The 25,091-nt window shown below is 41.3% G+C and overlaps 1 protein-coding gene across 7 annotated transcripts in view; it reads right to left on the bottom strand.

Annotated features, from left to right (window-relative positions):
- AIFM2 (apoptosis inducing factor mitochondria associated 2) overlaps positions 1 to 25,091 on the bottom strand; it is a 32,992-nt gene that overhangs the window by 3,096 nt on the left and 4,805 nt on the right. Inside the window, exons 1-7 of one of the 7 annotated variants that reach the window (XM_039320499.1) lie at positions 11,159 to 12,199; positions 10,677 to 10,871; positions 9,807 to 9,922; positions 9,607 to 9,726; positions 8,078 to 8,170; positions 3,751 to 3,859; positions 1,715 to 1,789 (exon numbers count right to left, since the gene is read on the bottom strand). In XM_039320499.1, coding sequence (XP_039176433.1) covers positions 1,715 to 1,789; positions 3,751 to 3,859; positions 8,078 to 8,170; positions 9,607 to 9,726; positions 9,807 to 9,922; positions 10,677 to 10,851 — 688 coding nt within the window. In that variant the 5' untranslated portion in view covers positions 10,852 to 10,871; positions 11,159 to 12,199. Of the gene's footprint in view, positions 1 to 1,636; positions 1,790 to 3,750; positions 3,860 to 8,077; positions 8,171 to 9,606; positions 9,727 to 9,806; positions 9,923 to 10,676; positions 10,872 to 11,057; positions 12,200 to 25,091 lie in introns of those variants that run through there. The other 6 variants (XM_039320495.1, XM_039320493.1, XM_039320496.1 and 3 more) reach the window with 6 other exon arrangements.

Consider the following 25,091-nt stretch of genomic DNA (forward strand, 5'->3'; position numbering starts at 1 on the left):
GACAGAACAACAGACCATTAAGGACGACACTTAAGAGAGAAGATAAGAGGAAGAATAACATGAAATGGGAGGAGGAATCTACACCATGGCTCAAAGAGATAAATAAACAAAAGCAAAACAGACCCAAAACCCACAGGAGCACGAAAAGTAAATCAAACACCCCCCCCCACCCATCAGAGAAAGCCATACGCAGGACGATAGAGAAACTGGATACAGGAGAGGGGAGAGTACCTCCAACCTAAACCCACCTATCTCCGAACCAGCAGATAAAACAACGTATAAGGGACTCAAACAAAAGAAAGGAATATACAGTAACTTAAGAAGTGCACTTAAAACGCAGCCTGACCACAAGTGTATTTGACGAAAGCTTGGTTGATTAAATTTTTATTTCTTAAATTTCTCTTGGTGATCATTATTTTAATTAATATATATATTGGAAGTGTCTTGGCGACATTTCGACGAAGTCCCATGCATCATCTTCAGGCTGGTGTTTTCAGCTTCGTGCTTCGAGCAGCAATGTGTGGTCTTAGCTGTTTCTTCCTTTTAATTGCCAGTGGGGGTATGAACTGATTGGGTGGGAGCTTGGCTGTGTTCTGATTGGGTGGAGGTGTGTTCTGATTGGTTAGGGGCTTGGCTGTGCTCTGATTGGCTGGGGGGTTGGCTGTGCTCTGATTGGCTGGGGGAGTGTTCTGTTTGGTTGTGCTCAGGTTAGTCTGAGTTGCAGGGGGGTTTAAGATTTTGGGCTGCCTTGCTATTTTTTGGCTTCGCATTCGTGGTCGTGCCTCATCTTCATGGAAGGTGTCAGTTTGCTTCATGTATGGATTGGAGGGGTTTAAAGTGGCTAATGATGCAGCTGTGGTCTGGCTTCTGGTTTGTGGTCATGCCTCATCATCGAGGTGGCTTTGGGTTTGCTTTTTGCGTGGATGTGTGGTGTGACATCCTGTGTGGTTTTTGTGAGTGTGGGTCCGGTATCATTTTTTGTGTTAGGGAGTCGTTTGTCAATAAGGGCGGGTTTCCAAATGGCTGGTAGGCGGGAGGTATCCTCTCGCTTGTTCATGCTGTGTGGGCGTTTTTCTATCTCAATGGCTTCTCTGATTATTCTGTTATTAAAATGTTCACTTTTGGCAATGGTTCTGGTATTTTTAAAATCAATTTCATGTCCTGTGGCTTTAAGGTGTTGGACCAGGGAAGATGTTAGTTCCTCTTTTTTGACTGAGTTCTTATGTTCTTCAATGCGTGCACTTATTCTTCTGTTGTGCACGCATTGATCGGCTCAAGTAAATGCTTTTATTTATTTGTATCCCACCTTTTACTATTTTTACAAATAACTCAAGGCAGCAAACATATCCAACACACCTTCCTCCTCTTTTCTCTACAACAACAACCCTGTAATGTGGATTGGGCTGAGAGAGAATGACTGGCCCAAGTCAGCAGGCTGACTAAAGAGGGACCTGTGAATAATCTTCCAAATATTCATTTAAAAAGATTACAGTATTAAAATTAAAGATAGTCAATCATTTAAAAAAATTACTGAAAGAATGACAAAGAATAACAACTAGGGTTTGAAATAGAATGTGGAACCTGCAATAATTAAGTATTTGTGGACAGAATAAGGGTAGGGGGGAAATTAACTTACTGAATGCACTGCCATATGCTGAAGAGTTTATTTTTATTCCAGTGCACAGAATCACCAGATCAGCAGTAACCTCAGTACCTTTATCAGTCTCCACCATCATGTTCTCCTTGAATTGGTTTAAGGTCAGCATATGGAGATTAGAAACTTTCTGACCTATTAAGAGAAGCAAAAACAAGACATTGCATTTCACTGAATTTTGAAAGTATAATAACTACTTTGGCTTTAAGGTACCTACTTAAGAGCATGTTGATTAATTTTAATTAAAAATATCCAGCTTTCTATCCTTTAATGCTATCTGTCTCTCCTGATGATAAAGCAAAGCAATTTGTTTCTCTTCACGCATGCAAAATATAATAAGCAGCTCTAGCTGAGGCAATTGAAATTAAAGCAGTAGATTAGATTATCCTGTTAGGATGGGAAAAGGAGATGGCAAGGCGTTGTCAAATTAGGAGTTCTATTGGTCTTATATGAAGCAAGAAAAAAGGTAATTAGTGATCCCTAAAAAACTGAAAAAGGATTGGATTCAAAGCTTTTTCGTTTTTTAGGGATCACCTATTACCTTTTTTCTTGCTTCGTATAAGACAAATAGAACTAATTTGACAATGCCTTGCCATCTCCTTTTCCCATCCTAACAGGATAATCTAATCCACTGCTTTAATTTCAATTGCCTCAGCTAGAGTTGCTTGTTATATTTTGCATGCATGAAGAGAAACAAAATTGCTTTGCTTTATAATATATACCATAGGTAGTACTCAACTTACAACCACAATTGAACCCAAAACCTCTGTTGCTAAGCAAGGCAGTTGTTATGCAAGTTTTGCCCCATTTTATAAACTTTCTGGCCGCAGTTGTTAACATGAATCACTGCAATTAAGTTAGCCACATGGTTGTTAAGTGAATCTGGCTTCCCCACTTACTTGGCTTGTCAGAAGATCACAAAATATGATCATGTGGCCCCGGACACTGCAATCAACATGAATGCATGCCAATTGCCAAACATCTGAATTTTGATCACGTGACCGTGGGAATGCTGCAACAGTCATAAGTGTGAAAAACGGTCATAAGTCCCTTTTTATAATTCTGTTGTAACTTTGAATGTTTACTAAGCAAACTATTGTAAGTTGAGGATTACCTGTACAACCCCATCCCCTATTTGATCTTCCTGATGTATCATCAAAGGCAGAAGAGAGGGGATAAATGTCATGAAATTGGAGAAAAGGGAAAACGACTCAATTCTATGGCCCTTATAACTTTCAATACTTCACCTAGAAAAAAAAATAAGGAAAAGGCTGTTTACTAGGACATCTAACGACTATAGCTATCAAAATTCAACAGGGAAAAGGTATTCAGAACATGTGCAAGCATGCACATCATAGCTGTTGCCACTCCTTAAAGAACTTTTATCTCTTCTTGTGCTCCCACAATCTGTGAAATGGAACTGCCAACTCAAATGCTTACCTGTTGAAACCTGAATCACCACAGATCTTTAACATGTAAAATGTACAGACCAGCTTTAAAGAGATACTTTTCATCATGCAGAAAAGAAAGCATTACATGCCTCAATTTGAAGATGGAGCTATAAGTCTATAAATTTACAAATCTATAAAATGTACAGCAGCAAAACCTATGCCCCTTTTCCAAGTATCGCTCTCGTGCATTTTAACAAAGAAACTAAACACACTACACTTGTTACATTTTAAGTGTACCTTATTTTGAACTTATCATACCCAAATGCAACAGGTCTTAGTTGGTCTAGAAACATCTAGAGCTGAGGTGGACAATAACCTGCAAGCTGTATTGTTTGTATGACACATGTCTTTTTAGTTACTCTAGGCTCAAAGCATTTATTTTCTTTCTACTTTCACCAAGGTCTTAAAAATAGAATTTTTAAAAGGTCAAATAAATCTGCCTCTGATCTCTGGTAATCTGTCAGGGATATGTTATTTGAGTCCCACAGAGACCAAATACAGTACATATCCCTTTAAATGCACAGCAAAAAACAGAGCCTCCAGTGACAGGCAACCTTACTGTAGGTTGCCTGTCACTGGAAAAAAACACCTTTAGGGTTTAGCGATCTTGAAAAAAAATGTTCGACCAATAACAGAACTCAGTACCCAACAAGAGATGCACTCCCTCCTGTGTAAGAGTCTCCTTCACTTCTTCCCTGACTCTGGGAAGGAGTCCGCCATCTGCCAGTGCCATTTTTGAATGAATAAGTGTGACCTGAGAACATAAATATTAATATACTCAGTTGATGAAAGTTATTTAGCAAACATCCATTGCCATATTGCAAGAGCATTATAGATTAGGAGTGTCCGACCTTGGCAACTTTAAAATTTGTGGATTTCAACTCCCAGAATTCCCCAGCCAGCCATGTAGATACTTGTTTTTGCCACTGAAAGTTCTGCAACATTTTGGTGAAGAGATGAAGCTTAAATGTTACAGGCTAGAAATTCTAATACTGTAGTAAAAAAGACAATGGATTGCACTTTTCTGCCTTACATGAGAAGCTGTACTCGGATTCCTTTATAACTCAGTTGTAAGGACCCACCCCACTTTGCATCTTAAGAAGACAGAACTCTTGGAATAATTCTTCCAACAGGAATCCTTTATTAAGAAAAAGTGGTTGCAGGCGTGCTAGACAGGACTTGGGCTCCAAGCTCTCCAATTCAAGGTTTTAAGGGTTTCTCCAGTAGCCCCACCCAATCAACCCCCTCTTTCAGCGACAGTCTCAGGCATTACACTTCCACCCCCCTTTTCATTACTGCTCGGCTGGATGGAGACTTCAAAGAACTACATGAAAGGAAAACGTCCCCATTCTTATGGTTAGTTCTTTTGCAATACACACATTCAGTTCCTTAGAAGTATACTGAAGGAAGTGAGGGCCATAAAGCCCCCTTTGTTCTCCCCCTTCTCTCCCTCTTATGGCAGAATCCAGAGAAGGCAGAATTGGGGTTTTCTATATTTGATAACTGGAGATGTTATTAACTGGCTCCATTGTTTTCCTCGGCGGTGTCTCTTCAATATGTCGATCTCTGCTTCCTCTGCCAAGACGTACCATTCCTCAAGTTGGTGTGGGTCCCCTCGGGGCAGGCAAGCGTCATATAGATCATAGTTTAGTCCGTCTTTGAAATGGCTAAGGAGGATGTCTTCTGGCCAATTCAGTTTGCTGGCAATGGCCCGGAATTCTTGTGTATATTCAGCCACCGGGCGTTTACCTTGCCTCATCATTTTTATCCTTTCACGGGCTTTGCAATCAGCCAGGGGGTCTTCAAATCGTCTTCTCAGAGAGGACATGAAATGGTTGAAGTTACTGAGTTCTGGGGCATTGGAGTCATGCAAGTTCACCACCCAATCTGCAGCCGGTCCATCCAGGGCAGATTGCACGATCAGGATGCGGGCTTTGTCGCTGGGAATGTCCTGCCCGTATTCCTCCATGTAGCTGAGGACTTGGGTTAGGAAAAACCCCAAGCGTGTTGGCTCCCCTTTGAATTTCACCTCCAACGGTGGACGTCTTGGAATGGATCGGTGCCTCCGTTGTTGTTGGTAGTGTCTTCTGTCCAAATTGCCATCTGTGGTCCGGTAGGGGGTGGGGACTACTGGATCAGTAGATGTCCCCGGGGTTGCAGGTTCCATGTCCCCCTCGGTGTCTCTCCCTTTGCGGCTCCAGGAGCTGGGGCGGCCGTAGGGTTCAGGATTCTCCTCTCTTAGGGAGCTGAGAGTTCTCTTCATCAGGTCAATAACTTTCTCTAGGATCCAGTCTGAGTACGGTGCCCAGCTTTCTCCCTCTTCACTTGCGTGCAGGGATTTCTCCATCTCCTGCTTCCATTCTGGTTGCTTGGTCCCCCGTCTCAGGGTCACCTTTCTTGATTCTTTTCCCCACTCACTTTTCTTTCCAACGCCCATTGACCAGCGAGGCTTGTGGTCCCGTGTCTTCACCACTTCTTCTCCCGAGGAATCTGACCTCTCAGATCCCAACATCTGGCAAGGTTCCAACTGGGTCAGCGGCTCTCTTTCCAGGGAGTTTTCCCCCTCTCTTGCTCCATTGTCTGACATGGTAAATTTTTGCAAAATCCCCCGGCAAGGGTCTTCCTTCCAGGTGGATTAATTTTGCAAGTCCTGTCTAATGTAAGGACCCACCCCACTGTGCATCTTAAGAAGACAGAACTCTTGGAATAATTCTTCCAACAGGAATCCTTTATTAAGAGAAAATGGTTGTAGGCGTTCTAGACAGGACTTGGGGTCCAAGCTCTCCAATTCAAGGTTTTAAGGGTTTCCCCAGTAGCCCCACCCAATCAACCCCCTCTTTCAGCAACAGTCTCAGGCATTACACTTCCACCCCCCTTTTCATTACTGCTCGGCTGGATGGAGACTTCAAAGAACTACATGAAAGGAAAATGGCCCCATTCTTATGGTTAGTTCTTTTGCAATACACACATTCAGTTCCTTAGAAGTATACTGAAGGAAGTGAGGGCCATAAAGCCCCTTTGTTCTCCCCCTTCTCTCCCTCTTGGTGAAGAGATGAAGCTTAAATGTTACAGGCTAGAAATTCTAATACTGTAGTAAAAAAGACAATGGATTGCACTTTTCTGCCTTACATGAGAAGCTGTACTCGGATTCCTTTATAACTCAGTTATTCACAAGAATTACACTAATATTTAGACAAAGTGGATAGTAGGAAAAATGGATATGAGCATTCATTCACATCTATTAAGTATTAGCCTCCAGTCCTACAAGTATTTACTTGAAATTAAGTTGGGTGGCATGCTGAAGACCATAATCAGTCATGCTCATGGTCCAGAACTAGGAGCAAACAAAAAATAAAAAAGAAGTACAGTATGTAGCTAGAACACATGAAATATCTATTATTATTCTACATTGACCAAGTGTTTCCAAAAAGTCGGAAAGAAAGCAAGAAAGTTCTGACAATATTGCAAACTATGTATCTTTGCTATTATTGCCAAATACTTTTTGGCTAATAAGAGAAATTTTTGCCCACAGACACCTAAAGAATAGCCCGTATATATCAAACCAGATATTTGAAAGGGAAAAGAGTCCTTTCACAGATAAACTTATCAATTCCAGAACAAAGTACAGATACAGCATTCACAAGTCTTACAGATTGGCCTTGATTTTTTGCTTTTGTCAACTTTTTTATCCTAGACTTTATTGATCACTCTTTTCAAGTGGCTTGCTACTTGAGAAAATGACAGTAAAATTGGTTGTCAGTGTTTGGTAAATAAATAGTGAGACAGTGCTGAAGGCAAGGGGTAGGCACAGTAAAGTTTCAATGGGTCTGCATACAGTTTCAATTACTTATCCAATATTTCCTTGGAACATTTCATTATTGATCAGATAACAATAGGGAAGCCCTTCTCTCAATCATTCATGCCCTAATCATCTCCCGTCTGAACTTCTGCAACATGCTGTACATGCAGCTACCTTTGAAAAGTATCTGGAAGCTTCAGCTGGTACAAAATGCAGCCACATGACATGAGCAATTTTAGGTGCCTGAAAGACGGCACATGTTACACTTCTTTGCGCAAGCTGTACTGGGTGCCAGTTTGCTTCCAGGTGTAATTCAAGATGTTGGTGATAACTTTAGCATGTAGTCAGGTCACCCCAGAACTCCCCATCCCATCAGCCCATCCCATCCAGTCAGGCAGGGAAGATATGTTAGACACCCCATCAGTTGAAGAATTTTGATGGGGGGGGTTTACTCCCCATCCCAGAAAATATACTCCCCGCCCCAGGAAAGAAGCAGCACCCCTCCCACTCTCCTGGCCTTTTGGAAGAGTTTGGAGATCTGGCTCTGCTGAATCACACAACCTTGGGGTTAGCTGCCACCTTGAAGACCCTCCACCGCTTTTTTAACTTCAAGTATTCTATTCTTGTTTTAACTGCCTCTTATTGAAATATGACATTTATAGGGTTTTTATCCTTTGAACAATATACCACCCAGAGTTGCTCTGTGAATGAGATGGGTGGATTCTAAATTTGATACATAGCTAAATAAAATTACACTGCACTCAGATTCTAAAAAACCCAAATTGGATCGGGCAACACAGCTGCCCACCCTTGCCTTGCTTCCTTATCTTCTTCCCAACCCTTTGAAGCTCTTGACAAGGCATTTGCACCACATGCAAGTCACTTGTAAAGACAAATTTAGCCTCCAGAGATTCCCAGAGAAGCACAATTGTAAACCAAATTACAGTTTCTAAGGTTTTATAGAAGTGGAGAAGCTTTATAACTGAATTGATATAATTCATACTTACGTATAATTTGGCAATATCTCAAAAATACATCCAATCTATTCTCTTTCTTTTGGTCAACTCAACAGTTTGTAGCGGTTCGTTTTGTCTCTATTGACTCTAGATAATAAGGAATTTTAACTTTCAAAACAAGGTGAGAGTGAATGAGCAATAGGATGTTACTTTGTACCTCTTTGTTAGGATATGTTGTCTTAACTTCTGCAGCCATTTCAACCCCAGCAGAACCGCCACCTACGATAACCACCCGCTCAGCTTTTTCCACCTTTCAAGACCGAAAGGAAAAACAAGATGGAGTCATACTGCGCAGGGTTCCATTACTTTAGATAACACGTGGCTTCAGAGAGGTTATTTCAACAGGAATCCTTTCTCTAACTAGAAAGGGAACTGATACTTAGAAATCTTGGTAGCCTTGATCAAAAAGGTTTTTTCTTCATTCAGGATATATTGTCTATTCTATGTTCAACCAAATTATCCAAAATTCTCAAGGCAAAGGGATATGTTTAACTTGCTCTTTCACACAAATTCTAACTGCAAGCATGATGCTCATCTATATACAAATTAGAATAGATTGCATTAGATTAGAACTGTCTCTATGTAGTCACACAGAGTAATAACATTTCTTAGGTCGTCTTCACTTCCACACACCAGGGAAGCATGCTGATATGATTTAAACCTATATGTACTCAAACAGAATAAAAGCTCAGTGATTTCAGTGCAGCTTACATGGATTACTGTCAGCTGCAAGCAGCCAGAGCCACTCATGAACAACGAAAATCAGTAACTCTATTATTTACCACTTCTATTACAAGAATCTTCCCAGATACTTGTCTTCCCCTGGGAATGACCAGACAAGGCTTCATAGACCTTGCAGGAGGTCAAGCTTATTTCACTTGGAACTGCACAAGGACTCCAAGCTAGGCCCTTGCTTGACCCTTCCTTCTAGCCCGGCTGGCAATTTCTCAACTCCAGCCTCAGTGAATTTTCCAGGCTGAATAAAATTAGACACTGTACATTGGCTTTGGATTGTGTTTCTTTTCCTAGACTTTGTATGGTTTACAGGTAGTCCTCAACTTACAATCACAATTGAACCCAAAATTTCTGTTGTTAAGCAAGACATTTGTTAAATGAGTTTGACCCTATTTGTTACAGTTGTTAACTGAATCACTGCAGTTTTCAAGTTAGTAACTTGGTTGTTAAGTGAATCCGGATTCCGCATTGACTTGGCTTGTCAGAAGGTTGTAAAAATGATCACATGACTCCAGGACACTGCAACTATCATAAATATGAACCAGTTGCCAGACATCTGAATTTTGTTCATGTGACCATAGGGATGAAAAATGGTTGTTAAGTCACTTTTTTTCAATGTTGTAAGTTAGAATGGTCAATAAAGCAAATGGTTGTAAGTCTAGGATTATCTGTATTTTAGTTATTTTTTTTTAGTTTGATGTACATAGCTCAGAGTCATGATTGCATAAGTTGGGTGATTATATACATTTTCTAAGTTGAATGAGACGAGTTGGCTAATTTGAAAGCCCAAGTCATATTTTCTAAAATATAATCCTAAACAAAAAAATTATTGGAATAAATAACAGCTATTATATAAATACCATGGTCCTTGAGAAGTTCACTAATACACATCTCATGGGGGGGGGAAGGCAAGCAAAGAACACCCCTTTCCCTTCTACCAATCACACCCACCTCCTTGACTATGTTCTCATAAGCCTGAATAGCCATCTCCATATTAATAAGTTGATTAAACTTCCCAGGAAAAGGCCCTTCACTCCCAGTGGCGAGGATCAGATGAGAAAATGAAAGCACCTAAGAAAGAATATGAGAATGAAGTTACAGTTGTTGTGTAACTCTTTCACAATTAACACGTTTAATTCAGAGGTACTCACTTTATCATCATTCAGTAGGACCTGATGTTTCTGCAAATTGATCTCAACTACTTTGCCCTGCTGGAAACTCTCTTTGAAGGTCTCAGAGAAGGAGATAAAGGTTTTTTTTGCAAATCCTATAAAATTATGCAGAAAAAATTGAATCAATAGTAATTATTAAAGAGTAGCGAGTCAAAAACCTCCACAAAACTTTTAATACATCTAAAGTCTGCAGATTCTCAAGTTCTCATCTCCTACATCTCATCAATTAGTGATGTGGAAATAATACCACACAAACACTTTTAATGAGAAATTGTATCGGCATTTATTTGCATTTAACCATTTATGCTACACCTTTCAAGGCGTAAATAAAATCAGAGTAAAATGACTAACCCTGTGTGCCCCACCTAGATAACTTCTTCTGGTTCCTACTAATGGTATAAGTATTCTCATTTAAGAACCGCTGGTCCAATCTACACAAATAAAAGGGCCTTTTGCTACTTTAGTTTGCCTTCATGTTTCCTTTGTTTCCCCCAACATTTGAGAACCATCAAATCTATCCAATGAAGTCGGAGGTCACCCAACTGCTCCTAAAACAAGCTTTTCACCAGTTGGTGTCTTCCAGATCTCTGGGATTACAGCCATATTAGAGACAAAGGAGGTTCTAATTCAATATATCTAGAGTAGACCAGGGGTCTTCCAATTTGGCCACTTTAAGATTTGTGGACTTCAACTCCCAGAATTCCTCAGCCAGCCAGGGCTGGCTGAGGAATTCTGGAAGTTGAAGTCCACAAGTCTTAAAGTAGCCAAGTTGGAAGACCCCTGATCTAGACGGTCCGACATTGGGAGAAGACATGAAGAAATGAAGGGAATCCCAAGACGACAGGTTACCACTCTGTACGGAAGCCCGCAGAGCAGCCACATTGTGGTGGAAGGAGTCTCTCATGTCGACGAGGACGAAGGGGATCCCCCAATCCCGCAGGAGGCGGGCAGCTTCCATCCCTCCGAAGCCTCCTCCAACTATGACGACGCGGACAGAGTCATCCACGGAGAGCTTCGATCCCATCCCGAATCACGCAGCAGCACCTGAACGAGAAGGAAAGAGACCGAGATGTGGGATCGTCGTTTAGGGGCGCCTTCTAGCTGACCTGGCCATTGGCTCAGTTTACTCCTGCAAGAACCCTAGCATGGCTAGCTTGGATTTCCCCTCCATCGTGAGGTTTGGGGGAGGGGGGGGGCTGAGGGTCTGGGCGTGGCACCAAACCAACCCACCGCGGTTCACTGAAGAAACGAGAGCCGAGGAGGCGTACCGCCCGACCGCGCGGGTCAAGCCAGGACTTTTCCCAATCGCAAGACGGGGCTCTCAATCAGACCTGCTTTCCAGCGCGTTTCTCTCCAGGATGCTCTGCGGGGGGAAAGCGCGATTCTCCAGGCGAATCTTGGGCTGAAGAAACGCAGCCCGTCGAGAAGAAAAGCTGCGTCTCCAAAGGAAGAAGCGCGCAGGATTCCTCCGAAGTCGTCGCTTTCCCCAGTGCGGAACAGGAGCGACCAAAGCGCTCTACGAGGCAGCTTCCGGGAATGACTCGCGGAAAGTTGGAGAGGCTGATCTTATTATTATTCTTTTCGCCCCGTTGAGGAAGCCGCCAAGGCAAAGGGCTTTATTATGTGGTTATCTATCTTGGGTGATGGCGCAACCTCTCTTTGTTGCCCCGTGGCGGTCGCCTCAGGAATTGCAGCCTCGATGCGAGAACCCTACGCGAAGAAAGTGGGTTGTCCTCAGAAATGCGAATAATAAGAGAAAGGTCAGAATCCGGTGCCATGTACAGGTAAACCTATGTGGATGTATTTTCATCTTTTAAATCAGGGTTCCTCAACCTTGGCAACTTTAAGACTTGTGGACTTCAACTCCTAGAATTCCTCAGCCTTCTGGAAGTTGGCCCACAAGCCTTAAAGTTGCCAAGGCTGAGGAACCCTGTTTTAAACAATTTATTCTAATTATGTACATCGCAGGCAGGAATGCTAGGGGCAAAAGGTAGAAGAAACACCTGTGATTTGTCTGTCAGTTTTTAGTTCTAACATGATCTTGTTTAAATGGCATGGAGCTTTCCCTGTAGTTAAAAATAATAATGATTTGCCATGTATAACAATTTGTCAACTATCATATTCTGTACAAATTCATTGACCTGTTTTAGCTTTCTCACTAAGGAAGATGCGTTTTGCCCTTCCAGTTTTTTTTACATCCGAAGTTTCTGTCCCAGTTGTGCTCTAAAGGGGGTAAGTTCAAACATAAGTAAAAATAAATCAGGTTAAAATTTAAAGGAATGTCTCCAGGCCACCAGCCATCCCCAGGGCTGCAACAGACTTTTAAATATTGTGTGTTATTGTAACAGCATGACTTTGCTTGTTCTGCAAGCAGGAAAGGCCAGAATCAGTTTATTGTCTTTATGTCTGAGTAACAATATCAAATATCTGGAGAAGTGCTACTTACACGGCAGTTTGACCCCGCTTATGTATGAGATGAAAAAAATGCCCTGCTCCAAAGCAAGCTGTCCCATATAGACTTGTCACCTACCCCCAGCTTTCCGTGAAGTTCACAAAGTTTATAGTATATCCCAGGGGTGCCTTGCTGAGGAATTCTGGGAGTTGAAGTCCACAAGTCATAAAAGGGCCAAGTTTGAAGACTCTTGGGATATATCATATAATACTGCTACTTTGCTAATCTTCTTTGTATCATTCCAATTTTAGTACAATTGCTGCCCAAACGAGGACGTAATACTACTACTTTGGAGAGGGTTCTAAAAGCCAAATAGAGACTGTTTCTGGCTGATTAAAATCTGGCCTCTTATAACAACAACAACAACAACAACTATTACTACTACTACTACTACTATTATTATTATTATTTGTCTGAAATGCTATAGGGCAGACGTGTCAAACACAAGGCCTGGGGGCCGGATGCGGCCTGTGAAGTGGTTTCATGTGGCCTGCGAAGCCATCCTGGAAACAGTAGGGAACGGCTCCCACTGCCTTGGCCCTGGCCCAGGCCGGCCGGGAGCCAATGTACAATTTTGTGGTGGCCATCTATGTTGAAACGCATTCAGTCTTAGCTCCACAAGGCCATCTGGAAACAGTGAGGAACCAGCCCCTGCTGCGTCGGCCCCACCCTCTGGGTGCATGCTGGGGAGATGTCACCCTTTGTGAGGAATGAAGAAATGGACCATCGCCTGGAAGTGGCCAGCAAGTGGCCCTCACCTACTTCACATAGTGGGCTTGATCGGCTCTGGGGGAGGGGTTTCAGCGGGCAGTGGGGCGCTCTCCTCACAGCACCGAGAGGCTGAGCTGGGCAGCACAAATCCCAAAAGAAACGCAAGGCCACTAGGGGATGGTGAAAGGGCAGCAGGGCAGGACTAAGGCAGGACGTCCCTCAGACCCTCCCTCTCTTTTCCTTTCTTCCTTCCTAAGTACAGAGTGGTGGGAAAATATTTGAGATGAGGGAGGGAGAAAAACAGGCAAGAAATGCAGCTGGGGAAGTGTCACCCTTCGTGAGGAATGAAGAAATGCACCATTACCTGGAAGCGGCCAGCACGTGGCCCTCACCTACTTCACATGGAGGGCTTTGGGGGAGGGGATGCCATGAACAGCATGAGAATCGTTACCTACGCAATGCCGTACAGCCCCCAGCCTGTCTGGTTTCGGTAGGCAGCGAGGCACTCTCCTCACAGCGCCGAGAGACTGAGCCAGGCGGCGTGAATATGAAAAGAAGCGTGATGCCACCCAGCCCCCAGCCTGCCCGATTTCAGCAGGCAGTGGGGCGCTCTCCTTACAGTGCCAAGAGCTGAGCCAGGTGGCGCGAATCTGATGAGAAGTGCAATGCTGCCTAGCCCCCAGCCTGCCCAGTTTCAGCAGGCAGCAGGGTGCAAAGCTGGCGAACTTTGCACCGCCTGGCTCAACCTGTTGGCACTGTGAGGAAAGCGCCCCGCTGCCTGCCGAAACCGGGCAGGCTGGGGGCTGGGTGGCATCACACTTCTTTTCAGATTCACACCGCCTGGCTCACTCTCTCGGCGCTGTGAGGAGAGTGCCTCGCTGCCTACCGAAACCAAGCAGGCTGGGGGCTGGACGGCATTGCACAGGTAACGATTCTCACGCTGTTCATGGTATCCCCTCCCCCAGAGCCCTCCAAGCCAGATATGTGAAGTAGGTGAGGGCCATGTGCTGGCCACTTCCAGGCGATGGTGCATTTCTTCATTCCTCACGAAGGGTGACACCTCCACAGCTGCGTTTCTTGCCTGTTTTTCTCTCTCCCTCATCTCAAATATTTTCCACCACTCTATACTTAGGAACGAAGGAAAGAAGGAGAGGGAGGGTCTGAGGGAAGTCCTGCCTTAGTCCTGCTCTGCTGCCCTTTCACCATCCCCTTGCCCCCTCCTCCTGGCCTATCCTGGGGGTCTCCCATCCTATTGCTAAGGAAGCTTTGGATACAAAGCCGGGTCTCCTCCCAAGGAGAGGGAATGGGCCTCCCTCTGACTTTGCCCTCATACCCATCAAGAGCAACCTGGCTAAGGAGAGCAAGCACAGCAGCAGCAGCCTTGAGGAGGAGGTAAGTGCAGCTGGATGCCCCCTTGGGGAAGTGGGGCTGGGTTTGGTGCTGTGGGGCCAGGCTGGGCATTTGACCTCTACTGTCCAGGGCTCCCGGAAGCCCGCACCACCATCAAGCCCCCCCCCCGCATAGCCTGAGGAACAGTGAGATTCCTCCAGTGGACCATGCCTTGGCACTTGCCCTGGTCCCCACCCCCTTCTGCCCCTCAGATCTGTCCCACTCCTGCCCAATCCCCCACAGGCACCCTTGATGTGAATGATGCAGAGCTGGCCATGCCCACCCAGTAGCCACACCCACTCCATCCACGCCCACCCAGTAGGCCGCACCCACCCTGGCCACACCCACCCGGCTCCCTGAGGGCAACCGCAATAGTGATGTGGCCCTCAATGAAATTGAGTTTGACACCCCTGGTATAGGGTTTCCTGCCTGAGCAGGGGGTTGGACTAGATGACTTCTAAGATCCCTTCCAACTTTATTACAATTACAATGTTACAAAAACTGCACTACTTGGAACATCTTATATTTTAAGGCGGTACTTGATTGACACCTAGGATGCTGGTATCAACCCGTGTCAACTATCAGCGCCAGCCAATTTGAATGTTCAGTTGACTGAGGATCATGTTTAATGAATAAAAGCTAATAATAATAATAATAATAATAATAATAATAATAATAATAATAAAATAAAAAAAGTTGGAAGGAACTTGGGGGTCATCTAGTCCAAACCCCTGCTCAAGCAAGAAACCCTATACCATTTCAGACAAATGGCTGTTCAGTCTCTTCTTAAAAACTTCCAGTGTTGGAGCATTCAGGGCTTCTGGAGGCAGGTTGTTCCACTGATTAATTGTTCTAACTGTCAGAAAATTTCTCCTTAGTTTTTTGCATCATGTAGCCTTGTTGCTTTTTTAACTCTGAGTATTTAGATTTGGGAGAAAGTAAGTTCATCCACAAGGGCAGATCAACAAAGATTAAGCAATAAATACACAAATATATTGCCCATCAACAGGAAAAAAAGTGCAATCCTAATAGAGCAGTGTTTCTCAACTTTGACAATTTTAAGGCATGTGGACTTCAACTCCCAGAATTCCACAGCCAGCAATGCTGGCTGTGGAATTCTAGGAGATGAAGTCCACATGCCTTAAAATTGTCAAGATTGAGAAATACTGTAATAGAGAATTAGCAAGCATTTGGGAAGCAGGAAAAAAAACACTAAGGAATTTCCATCCTAAAGGAGTTTACATCCCAAAGGCCACTGTTTACAGGTAGTACTTGACTTATGACTGGTCACTTGATGACTGTTTGAAGTTTTGATGGACTCAAAGAAAATTATTTATGACATGTCCTCAAAGTTACGACTGCTGCACCACTTCTGTGATCACATGATCACATTTTGGGTGCTTGGCAACTGGCTCACATTGATGACCTGTTGCAGTATCCTGCAGTTAAGTGATTGCATTTTGCAATTTATTTTTTTCTATTTGCCAGCAAAACATGGCAAAAATGCCCATTGGATAAGCTGGATTCAGACTTACAGCCATGTGAATGACTTAACAATTGTAATGACTCACTTATCCACCATCGTAAAATGGTTGCAAAATCAAACCTGATCACATGATGACTGCAATTTACTACCAAAATTCTGGGCTCTACTGTGGTCATAAATTGAGGACTACCTGTAATGAGCTGATAAAACTCATTGGCTAGATCAGGGGAACCTTGGCTCTTTTATGACTTGTGGACCAACTCACAGAATTCCTGAGCCAGCTGACACAGGAATTCTGGGAGTTGAAGTCCACAAATCATAAAAGAACCAAGGTTCCCCACTCCTGGGCTAGATAATTACATCAATGTCAGGGACTCCATTGCATTATTCAAGCCCCTTCGCCCTATACTCTGTATGTATGGAAGTGAAACCACAATCACGTTTATGGCTAGGAGCCATTCCAGAAGGCACAGAAAAACTGGGGAGTCTCCTAAACACCTTCATAGACCATCAAATCTTTCAGAGCCCTTGATTTGACTCCTCCCTTCAAAGTGGGTTCCTCCTTTGATTTACAAATCATCCTCAGTGAGATTATTCGGTCACAGTTTATTTGATTCCCAAGCATTCTTTTGAGTTGTTCTTTCCATGGCATCTATAGGAGATGGAAGAAGCTGATTATCAGCTTACAGAAAAGGGAGGGGAGCATACTAGTCTCCTAAGGTCCCACCTGGAGAGTTTTCAGGCTATTCTTCCCAGACTGCCCGTGCCTTCCAAAACATAATAGACGATCAGGATGGTCTTTTCCATTTAGAGGAGACAGAGGTTAATCTTGTCTCCTACAGACCTCCCGACTTATCCTGGCTTTCTCCAATGACAATTATTCAAGTCAACCATAGCCTCTTCAATCATATCAAAATGTCAGAATCCAATTATATTTCATCTTTAAATTTCAAATATAGAAACTCCCAATTCTGCCTTCTCTGGATTCTGCCATAGAGGGAGAGAAGGGGGAGAACAAAGGGGCTTTATGGCCCTCACTTCCTTCTTTACACTTCAAAGAGCTAAATGCTGAATGTGTGTTTATTGTAACCTCGAAGTGTTAGCATACCAAAGGAGAGTAATTGCCTTTCATGTAGTTATCTGAAGTCTCCATCCAGACGGAAGAAAGAAGAAAGGGAGTGGAATTGTGATACTTGAAACTATCACTGGAAGGGGGGTTGATTGGGTGGGACTACTGGGGAACCCCTTAAAACCTTGAATGGGAGAGCTTGGACCCCAAGTCCTGTCTAGCATGCCTGCAACCATTTTCTCTTAATAAAGGATTCCTGTTGGAAGAATTATTCCAAGAGTTCTGTCTTCTTAAGATGCAAAGTGGGGTGGGTCCTTACACAAAATGTGTTTTCCTCTTATATATATAAAATAGTGCAACAGTGGTAGAAGAGGTTTACTATTCATTTATTTTATATTGTGGAAAGAATGAAAACTACGGGTGATTATTACCACTACATGGACAATGTTCCGATGGCAGGTCCATAACAACCTGAATCTAGGAGAATTATGACTAACAGCTGGAACCTAAGAAAAATTGTACTCTTGTTTCTAACAGCGCTTGTCATGTTCTTTCTTTTAACACTGTCCAGCTTTTACTTTTTCTGAGCACTTCCCCCACCTTCTATTTTATACAAATTAGAACTAGCAATCATACATAAGGTGATTTGCGCTTGCTTACACATAAAACACCTTGAAAACACCTACACAGCACAGACCTCACTAATATATGCCATGAATGTGGAGGTGGAAATCTGTTTGGTTCCACAGCAAGTGAAAGGGCAAGTGTTCTTTAGTTTCAGTAAAAAGATTTAATAATACTGATTTAGTCTTTATCCTGTTTGAATCCTCTAAACCTCCATTCTTTTTCTTTTCAAAATAGTGATTCAAAGGATTGATCAGGGAAAGAGAAAGATGTGTAATCCATTTGTGGGTCTTGGCTGGGACACTAGGTTGACCATAGGAATCAGTAGCTGTGCTGATTTTTTTCAAAGTCTCAAATGAGCTTCAGCAAGGCTCAATCTCTATGGAGCTTCTCAATCATCCAGATCACGGTTGTCTCTGAATGCTTTAAAAGAAAAAACCAAGAGAGTCCAGTTGCCTTTTGGAAAAGCATCTTTGGATTCCACAAGGTTCATGCTTGACCTGAACCTGATGGAAAAGTACATACTGTAAAATTATTTAAATTTCTCAACCTTGGCAACTTGAAGATTCCCCAAGCTGGCTGGGGAATTCTGGGAATTGAAGTCAACATATCTTCAAGTTGTCACGGTTGAGAAACACCAATCTAATTAAAAGAAGAACCACATCCATCCCTTCCATATCCATGGGTTCAGTTAATAAGTATAGGAAGTATCATCACCGGGAAGAAATCTATGGTTGGCTTCAGAATCCAGATCAAAAGCCAAGACTTTTGGCAAAAAGATGGAGATTGAATGTGGTTTCTCAAATACCGTTCTTCACTTCTGGCTGGTATTGCAGATAGTTTGACCTGTATTTTCAAAAGAGGAATATTGTATGTCCTTGGTAAATGTTTTGATTCATCTAGAGTTGGCCCCTCTCAGTTTCTTTCTAAAGGAAAAATTAATTTGATTTATTTGCTTTGCTGTATTATAAATCAGTCAGTGGCCTAAAAGACAGAAAATCCTTTTTCTCATCTTTATTTCATCACACATTCTGTTATAGCACACAATTTGCAGTGGCATCTGAAGAATTAGTCTTAAAAAACAAAAAAATCTTAGGTGCTACCCAGCCTTTTTCTCCCCTGGAAATTAAAAACTATTTTTAGGAGCCCTCCCCCCACACACAAACAAAATAAATCTTCTTTGTATCTGAATTTTGCTGGAGGGAAATGCTATTTATCTATTTATTTGGCATTTAAAACATAAAGATCTAGTATTTGGATTATTTCTTATTTGCATTTGTTATCCTTTTAAATATCCTACTAGGTCAGGGGTATCAAATTCAATTTCATTGAGGGCCAGGGTGGGTGCAGCCTAATGGGTGGGCATGGATGGAGTGGGTGTGACCTACTGGGTGGGCATGGCCAGCTCTACATCATTCGCGTCAAGGGTGCCTGTGGGGCCTGGGCAGGAGTGAGACAGATCTGAGGGTCTCTGGCAGAAGGGGGTGAGACCGGGGCAAGTGCCAAGGCATGGTCCATTTCTTCATTCCTCATAAAGGGTGACACCTCCCCAGCATGCACCCAGGGGGTAGGACTGACGCGGCAGGGGCTGGTTCCTCGCTGTTTCCAGATGGCCTTGTGGAGCTAAGACTGAATGCGTTTCAGCATAAATGGCCACCACAAAATTGTACATTGGCTCCCGCCCGGCCTGGGCCAAGGCAGTGGGGGCCATTCCCTCACTGTTTCCAGGATGGCTTCGCAGGCCACATGAAACTACTTTGCGGGCTGCATCCGGCCCCTGGGCCTTGTATTTGACATGTCTGTACTAGGTTATACAGTGGACAGAGATTCAATAGATGGAATTGTATTGCATGCAAGAAAGGTATATATTAAAATGCATATACTGTAAATATACTTTTTCTTCCTAGTGTTTTCCCACAAGTACAGGGTCCCTTTTTTTGTGGTGGTCATGGGAAATCAACCGAGTGTTGATCCAAAAGTGTTGACAGCAGTTGACCAACAATTTTTTTTTTAATTGAAAATTTTTAAAATTTTTACAAATAGGGAAAAGAAAAGATAAAAAACAAAAAACAACCCTACCCAACCACCCCAACCCTCCCACTCCATCCCCCCAACCTTCCCAGAGCTGAATATAGGCTTAATTAAAATTTCTAAAAATCTTAAAAAGAGATTAAAAAAGTATAAACCATAAATATATCTAAATACATTACATAAGCTTATAAGATAATTAACAATAATATATATGTAAAAAAAAGCATAAATATTAAAAAATAAAAATGCTTAAAAAGAAAAAGAATAAAAGAAAAGAAAGAAGAAAAGATGTATATATATTAAAAAAAAGAAGTAAAATAAGATAAAATAAAAATAAGAAATATAAGGAAAGAGGAGGAAAAAAAATACAATCTATAAAATATTAAGATTTATATATAGGTTATTGAAAAACTAAGTAATATTTTTTTATATCCAACTTATGTTGTATAAAATCTATCCATTTTTCCCATACCGCAAAAAACTTCTCTTGCGATTGATCCTTTAAAAAAGCCGAAATCTTTGCCATTTCCGCCAAATAAGAAACTTTAAAAAACCATTCTTGCAAGGTAGGCAAAGATTCCTTCTTCCAGTATTGCCCTACTAACAACCTTGTGGCTGTGATTAAATTTAACATCAATATAACCTCCTTAGCATCACAATCAGTAATGATACCCAACAAAAACAATTGTGGGGTAAATTTTACCCTCCTTCTAAAAATTCTTTGAATATTCCACCATATCTTGATCCAAAAAGCTTTTATATTTTTACACGATCACCAAATATGATAATAAGTAACATCCAAACAACCACATCTCCAACATTTAGGCTGTAAGTTAGGATACATACGAGACATTTTTTGTGGATCAAGGTGCCATCTATAAAACATTTTGTAAAAATTCTCCCTTAAGTTCTGGGCTTGTGTAAATTTAACATTCCTCACCCAGATGGTTTCCCAGGTATCTAGTAGAACCGGTTCACCAAAATTTTGTGCCCATTTAATCATACATTCTTTAATTAGTTCTGGTTCTGAATCCAGTTCTACTAGCACCCCATAGATTCTCTTAATATGAGTTCGCCTTTGGTCTTTTACTTGTTTAAAAAGATTTTCATCTTCTCTAAGCAAACCCATATTACGATCTATCTTCCATCTATCCACTATTTGTCTATACTGAAACCATGAATATGTAATATTTTCATGTGCTAAATCTTCCAAAGATTTTAACTGCCAGTTTTTACCATCCCATCTGAGTAATTGTGCATAAGAAACACTATCCATCTTAACTCCTCTCCTTATCCCCTCTATCGCATGCCAAGGTATAGCCCATAATAGTATTTTAAAATCACTTTTATAATATTTCCTCCAAACCCGAAGTAAAGAAATCCTTATAATATGAGATTTAAAAACCCGGTCAACTTTTTTATTAAAAATTAAATAGGCATGCCATCCAAAAAGTAAATCCCAACCCTCCAAGTGGAGTATTTCTACATTTGTTAAATTAACCCAGTCACTAAGTAATGTTAAAGCCACAGCATCATAATACAATTTCAAATTCGGTACCTTGAGTCCACCTCTCTCACGAATATCTTGCATAATTTTAAGCTTTACTCTTGGTTTTTTCCCTGCCCAAATAAATTTATTGATACCTTTCTGCCATTCATTTAAGTTAACCTCATTCTTTAAGATAGGTATCATTTGAAATAAAAAGAGAAACTTTGGCAGGACATTCATTTTAATCACCACAATTCTTCCCATAAGGGATAAATGCAACTTCTCCCAATTTTTCAAATCTCTTTGTACGCTGACCCACAACCTTTCATAATTATTTTTATACAATTTTACATTAGAAACAGATAAAGTGACCCCCAAATATTTTATCTTATCAACAACTTCAAAGTCTGTCAAGTTAACCAGAGTCTGCTTATCCAAATTAGTCATATTTTTGGGTAATATTTTAGTCTTATTATTATTAATTTTAAATCCCGAAACCCGTCCATATTGGTAAATCAATTGTAACAACTCTACTACAGAATAGGTAGGTTGAGACAAGGTAACCACCAAGTCATCTGCAAAAGCCCTTAGTTTATATTCTTTTTTATTAACTTCTATTCCTTTTATTTCCTGAGATTCTCGAATTTTAATCAGCAAAATTTCCAAAGTTAAAACAAACAGTAATGGTGACAATGGACATCCCTGTCTTGTCCCTTTTTCTATTGTGAAAACCTCTGACAAACCCCCGTTGACTATAAGTTGTGCCGTTTGTTTTTGATATATAGCACCAAGAGCTTGTAAGATTTTTTCTCCAAAATTCATATCCTCAATTAATCTTAACATAAACTGCCAATTCAATTGGTCAAAAGCTTTTTCAGCATCTAAAAATATCAGTCCTGCAGAAACTTGGTTATTCTTATCTAAATATTCTAGTAAGTTAATAATTTGTCTAACGTTATTCTTCATATACCTACCAGTTATAAGACCCGTTTGGTCCTTATGTATAAGCTGGTGCAAAACCCTCATGAGCCTATTGGCTAAGATTTTTGCAAAAATCTTATAATCTACATTTAAAAGAGATATAGGTCTATAATTCTTTGGTAAAGTAAGATCTTGATCTTCTTTTGGAATTAAAGATATAAAGGCTCTGCCCCATGACGGAGGAGTCTCTAAACCCTGTAATATATTATTAAAAAGCTCACATAAAGGTTGAATCATCTCTTCTAGCAAAGTTTTATAATAAATAGATGTCAGGCCATCCGTACCCGGTGCTTTACCTAATTTTAATTCCTTAATCACTGTCACAATTTCCTCACTAGTAATTAAACCATTAATTTCTTGTTTCTGATCTTCTGTTAATTTGGGGAAGTTGGCTTCACTTAAATAATTATTTACATCTAAAGTTTGTACGTTAGTACTCTTATATAGTTTTTGATAATAATCTAAAAAAGATTTCTTAATCAACTCCTTCTGATACACCAATTTACCATTATAATTTATTTTGTCTATAATTCTCTGTCTCTGTTTCTTTCTCAATTGGTAAGCCAACCATCTCCCTGGTTTGTTGGCATTACAAAATGTATTTTGTTTCATATACAATAAATTAGTTGCGGTTTGATCAGCCATCAACATATTAAATTGTGTTTTGAGCAATTTTATAGATTCTTTAACCTTTTCATCTGTGGGATTTAGAATCAGAGATTTTTCTTTTAGTTTAATCTCGTCTTCCAAATCCTTACGTTTCTGAATCTGCTTTTGTCTCTGAGCACTATTCATTTGTATCAAAATCCCACGCATGAAGGCTTTACCTGCATCCCATACCATTGACATTGAAGTTCCTTTATGCATATTTAAAACAAAATAGTCCTTTAGATGTTCCTTTAATTTTTGAATATTCTTTTCTTGTCTAAATAAATTCTCATTCACCCTCCACGATCTCCTCTCCTCTTTTTCATCAACCAACTCCATCCAAACTGGACTATGATCCGTCAACGTCCTAGAAAATTTTTTACATTCTTTACCCTAAAATATAAATCAGTTGTAATAAAAAAAAAGTCAATTCTTGAAAAGGATTGATGTCTATCTGAAAAGAAAGTAAAGTCTCTCTCCTCCTGGTTACGTTCACGCCAGTAGTCTCGCAGCTCCCAGTCCTCTTTCAAGTCAAAAAAAGCTTTGGGTAGTTTAGCCTGTTTAAAAAAAGTGGAAGATCCTTTTTTATCTCTTTGTATATCTAACATACCATTCCAGTCTCCCATTAATATCACAGATCTATAATCCAACAAAGTTAATTTCTGATGCAACAATCTATAAAATTGTTCCTGTTGTTGGTTTGGTGCATACAGTCCCACTATAAGTATTTTCTTACCATATAAACCAACTTCAATCATAACATATCTCCCTTGAGGATCAGATTCTACCAAGCAGGCTGATAAGTTTTGCTTAACATAAATGACTACACCCCCTTTTTTCCCAGGAGCAGAAGATACAAAATGAGATCCCAAACAAGAATTGACTAAATATTTTTGATCTTTAAGTAAAATATGTGTTTCCTGCAAACAAATAATATCATTATTATGTTGCTTTAAGTAGTGAAAGATTTTCTTTCTCTTTTGTGGGGAATTGAGGCCGTTAGCATTCCAAGTCAGGAGCTTTACCATCTCCCTTAACCAGAAGCCTGGAGAAGACTGCCTGAAGGTCTGCCATTGAAGAATGTGTTGCAGAACTCTTGGGTCTTGCTCCTCCCACCGGCAACAAAGCACTTTCTTGGAGAGATTCTTTAACTTCTTTCTTTTGTTGTTCCTTTTCCTTGCGTCTATGTGCTGCACGGGTTATTCTTTGCTCTTTGATCTCTGTTTGTCGCAACCATTCCGTCTGTAACTTTCCAGCAACCATCACACCTAATCCTTCAGACTGCTGTTCCGCCTCTTTAGCATCCAGAACTTTCTGCATCATGGATGACGATGAGCCTGCTCCCAGGACCGAAGTATAAAACTCCTTTGCTTTAGTGACTGTATTAAGTCTATAACGCGTCCCTGCATGGCTCAAAACAATACCCATTGGAATCTCCCATCTGAATGGCATCATTCTTGTTTTAAGTTCATTAGCTAAAAAAGCAAAGTCTTTTCTATTTCTTAAAATTTTAGATGGGATCTCCTTTAAAATGATAACATCTTGAGCAGCAATCTGGAACCTCTTATTATAAAAAGCTTGTATGATTTCATTGCGCAGAGATCTCTTTGCAAAATAAATCACCACATCTCTTGGTAAGTTCTTCTGTTTTGCGACCCAGGAGTTAACTCTGTAAATTTTTTCCACTTCTCTACATAATCCATCTTTCTCCCTATTCAAAACGACGGCAAGGTCATTAACCACAATCTCCATCAAATCTTGATTCATATCCTCTTTCAAACCCCTGATTCTTAGGGCATATTCCATTTTCCTGTACTGAGACATAGCAATATCATCTTGTGAGATTTCCATCTTTTTTTCCATACCTTCAAATTTATCTTCCAGGATATCAACTTTGTCTGCGACCTCTTCCACTCTAGAATCAAGCTTCTCAACCACAGAGGCCAATCCTGATAGAGCCATAACTATATCTTGCCTCAAAATAGTGTTATTCTGCTCTAAAAGGTTCTTCATTTCTCCTCTAATTTGAGGGAGCTCTCTTTTCACCCCCCCAAAAAGAAAAGTCCTGGGGGGTTTAAGAGGCTCTATCTCTATTCGTGTACTTCTCTACCCCCTCCCTTCGCCCGGGAGGGGGATTTCGAGCCGCGGTACAGCTGGTATCCGCTGTGCTCCGCGGTTCTAACGCCGTCCCAGGAGGACGGCTACAATGTAGCCGCCATCATCGACGCTGACCACCGGAAGTCCCCCTAGTTGACCAACAATTTGTCACCCAAGCCTGACATCATGTGTTGAGAGGGAGTGACTGGCCCAAAATCACCCAACCAGTTTGTCATGCCTGAACTGGGATTAGAACTCATGGTCTCCTAGTTTCTATTCAGGTACTT

The sequence above is a fragment of the Crotalus tigris genome, unplaced genomic scaffold, assembly GCF_016545835.1.
Source record: "Crotalus tigris isolate CLP2741 ecotype Arizona unplaced genomic scaffold, ASM1654583v1 scf7180000023654.2194447, whole genome shotgun sequence".
NCBI classification, from domain to species: domain Eukaryota; kingdom Metazoa; phylum Chordata; class Lepidosauria; order Squamata; family Viperidae; genus Crotalus; species Crotalus tigris.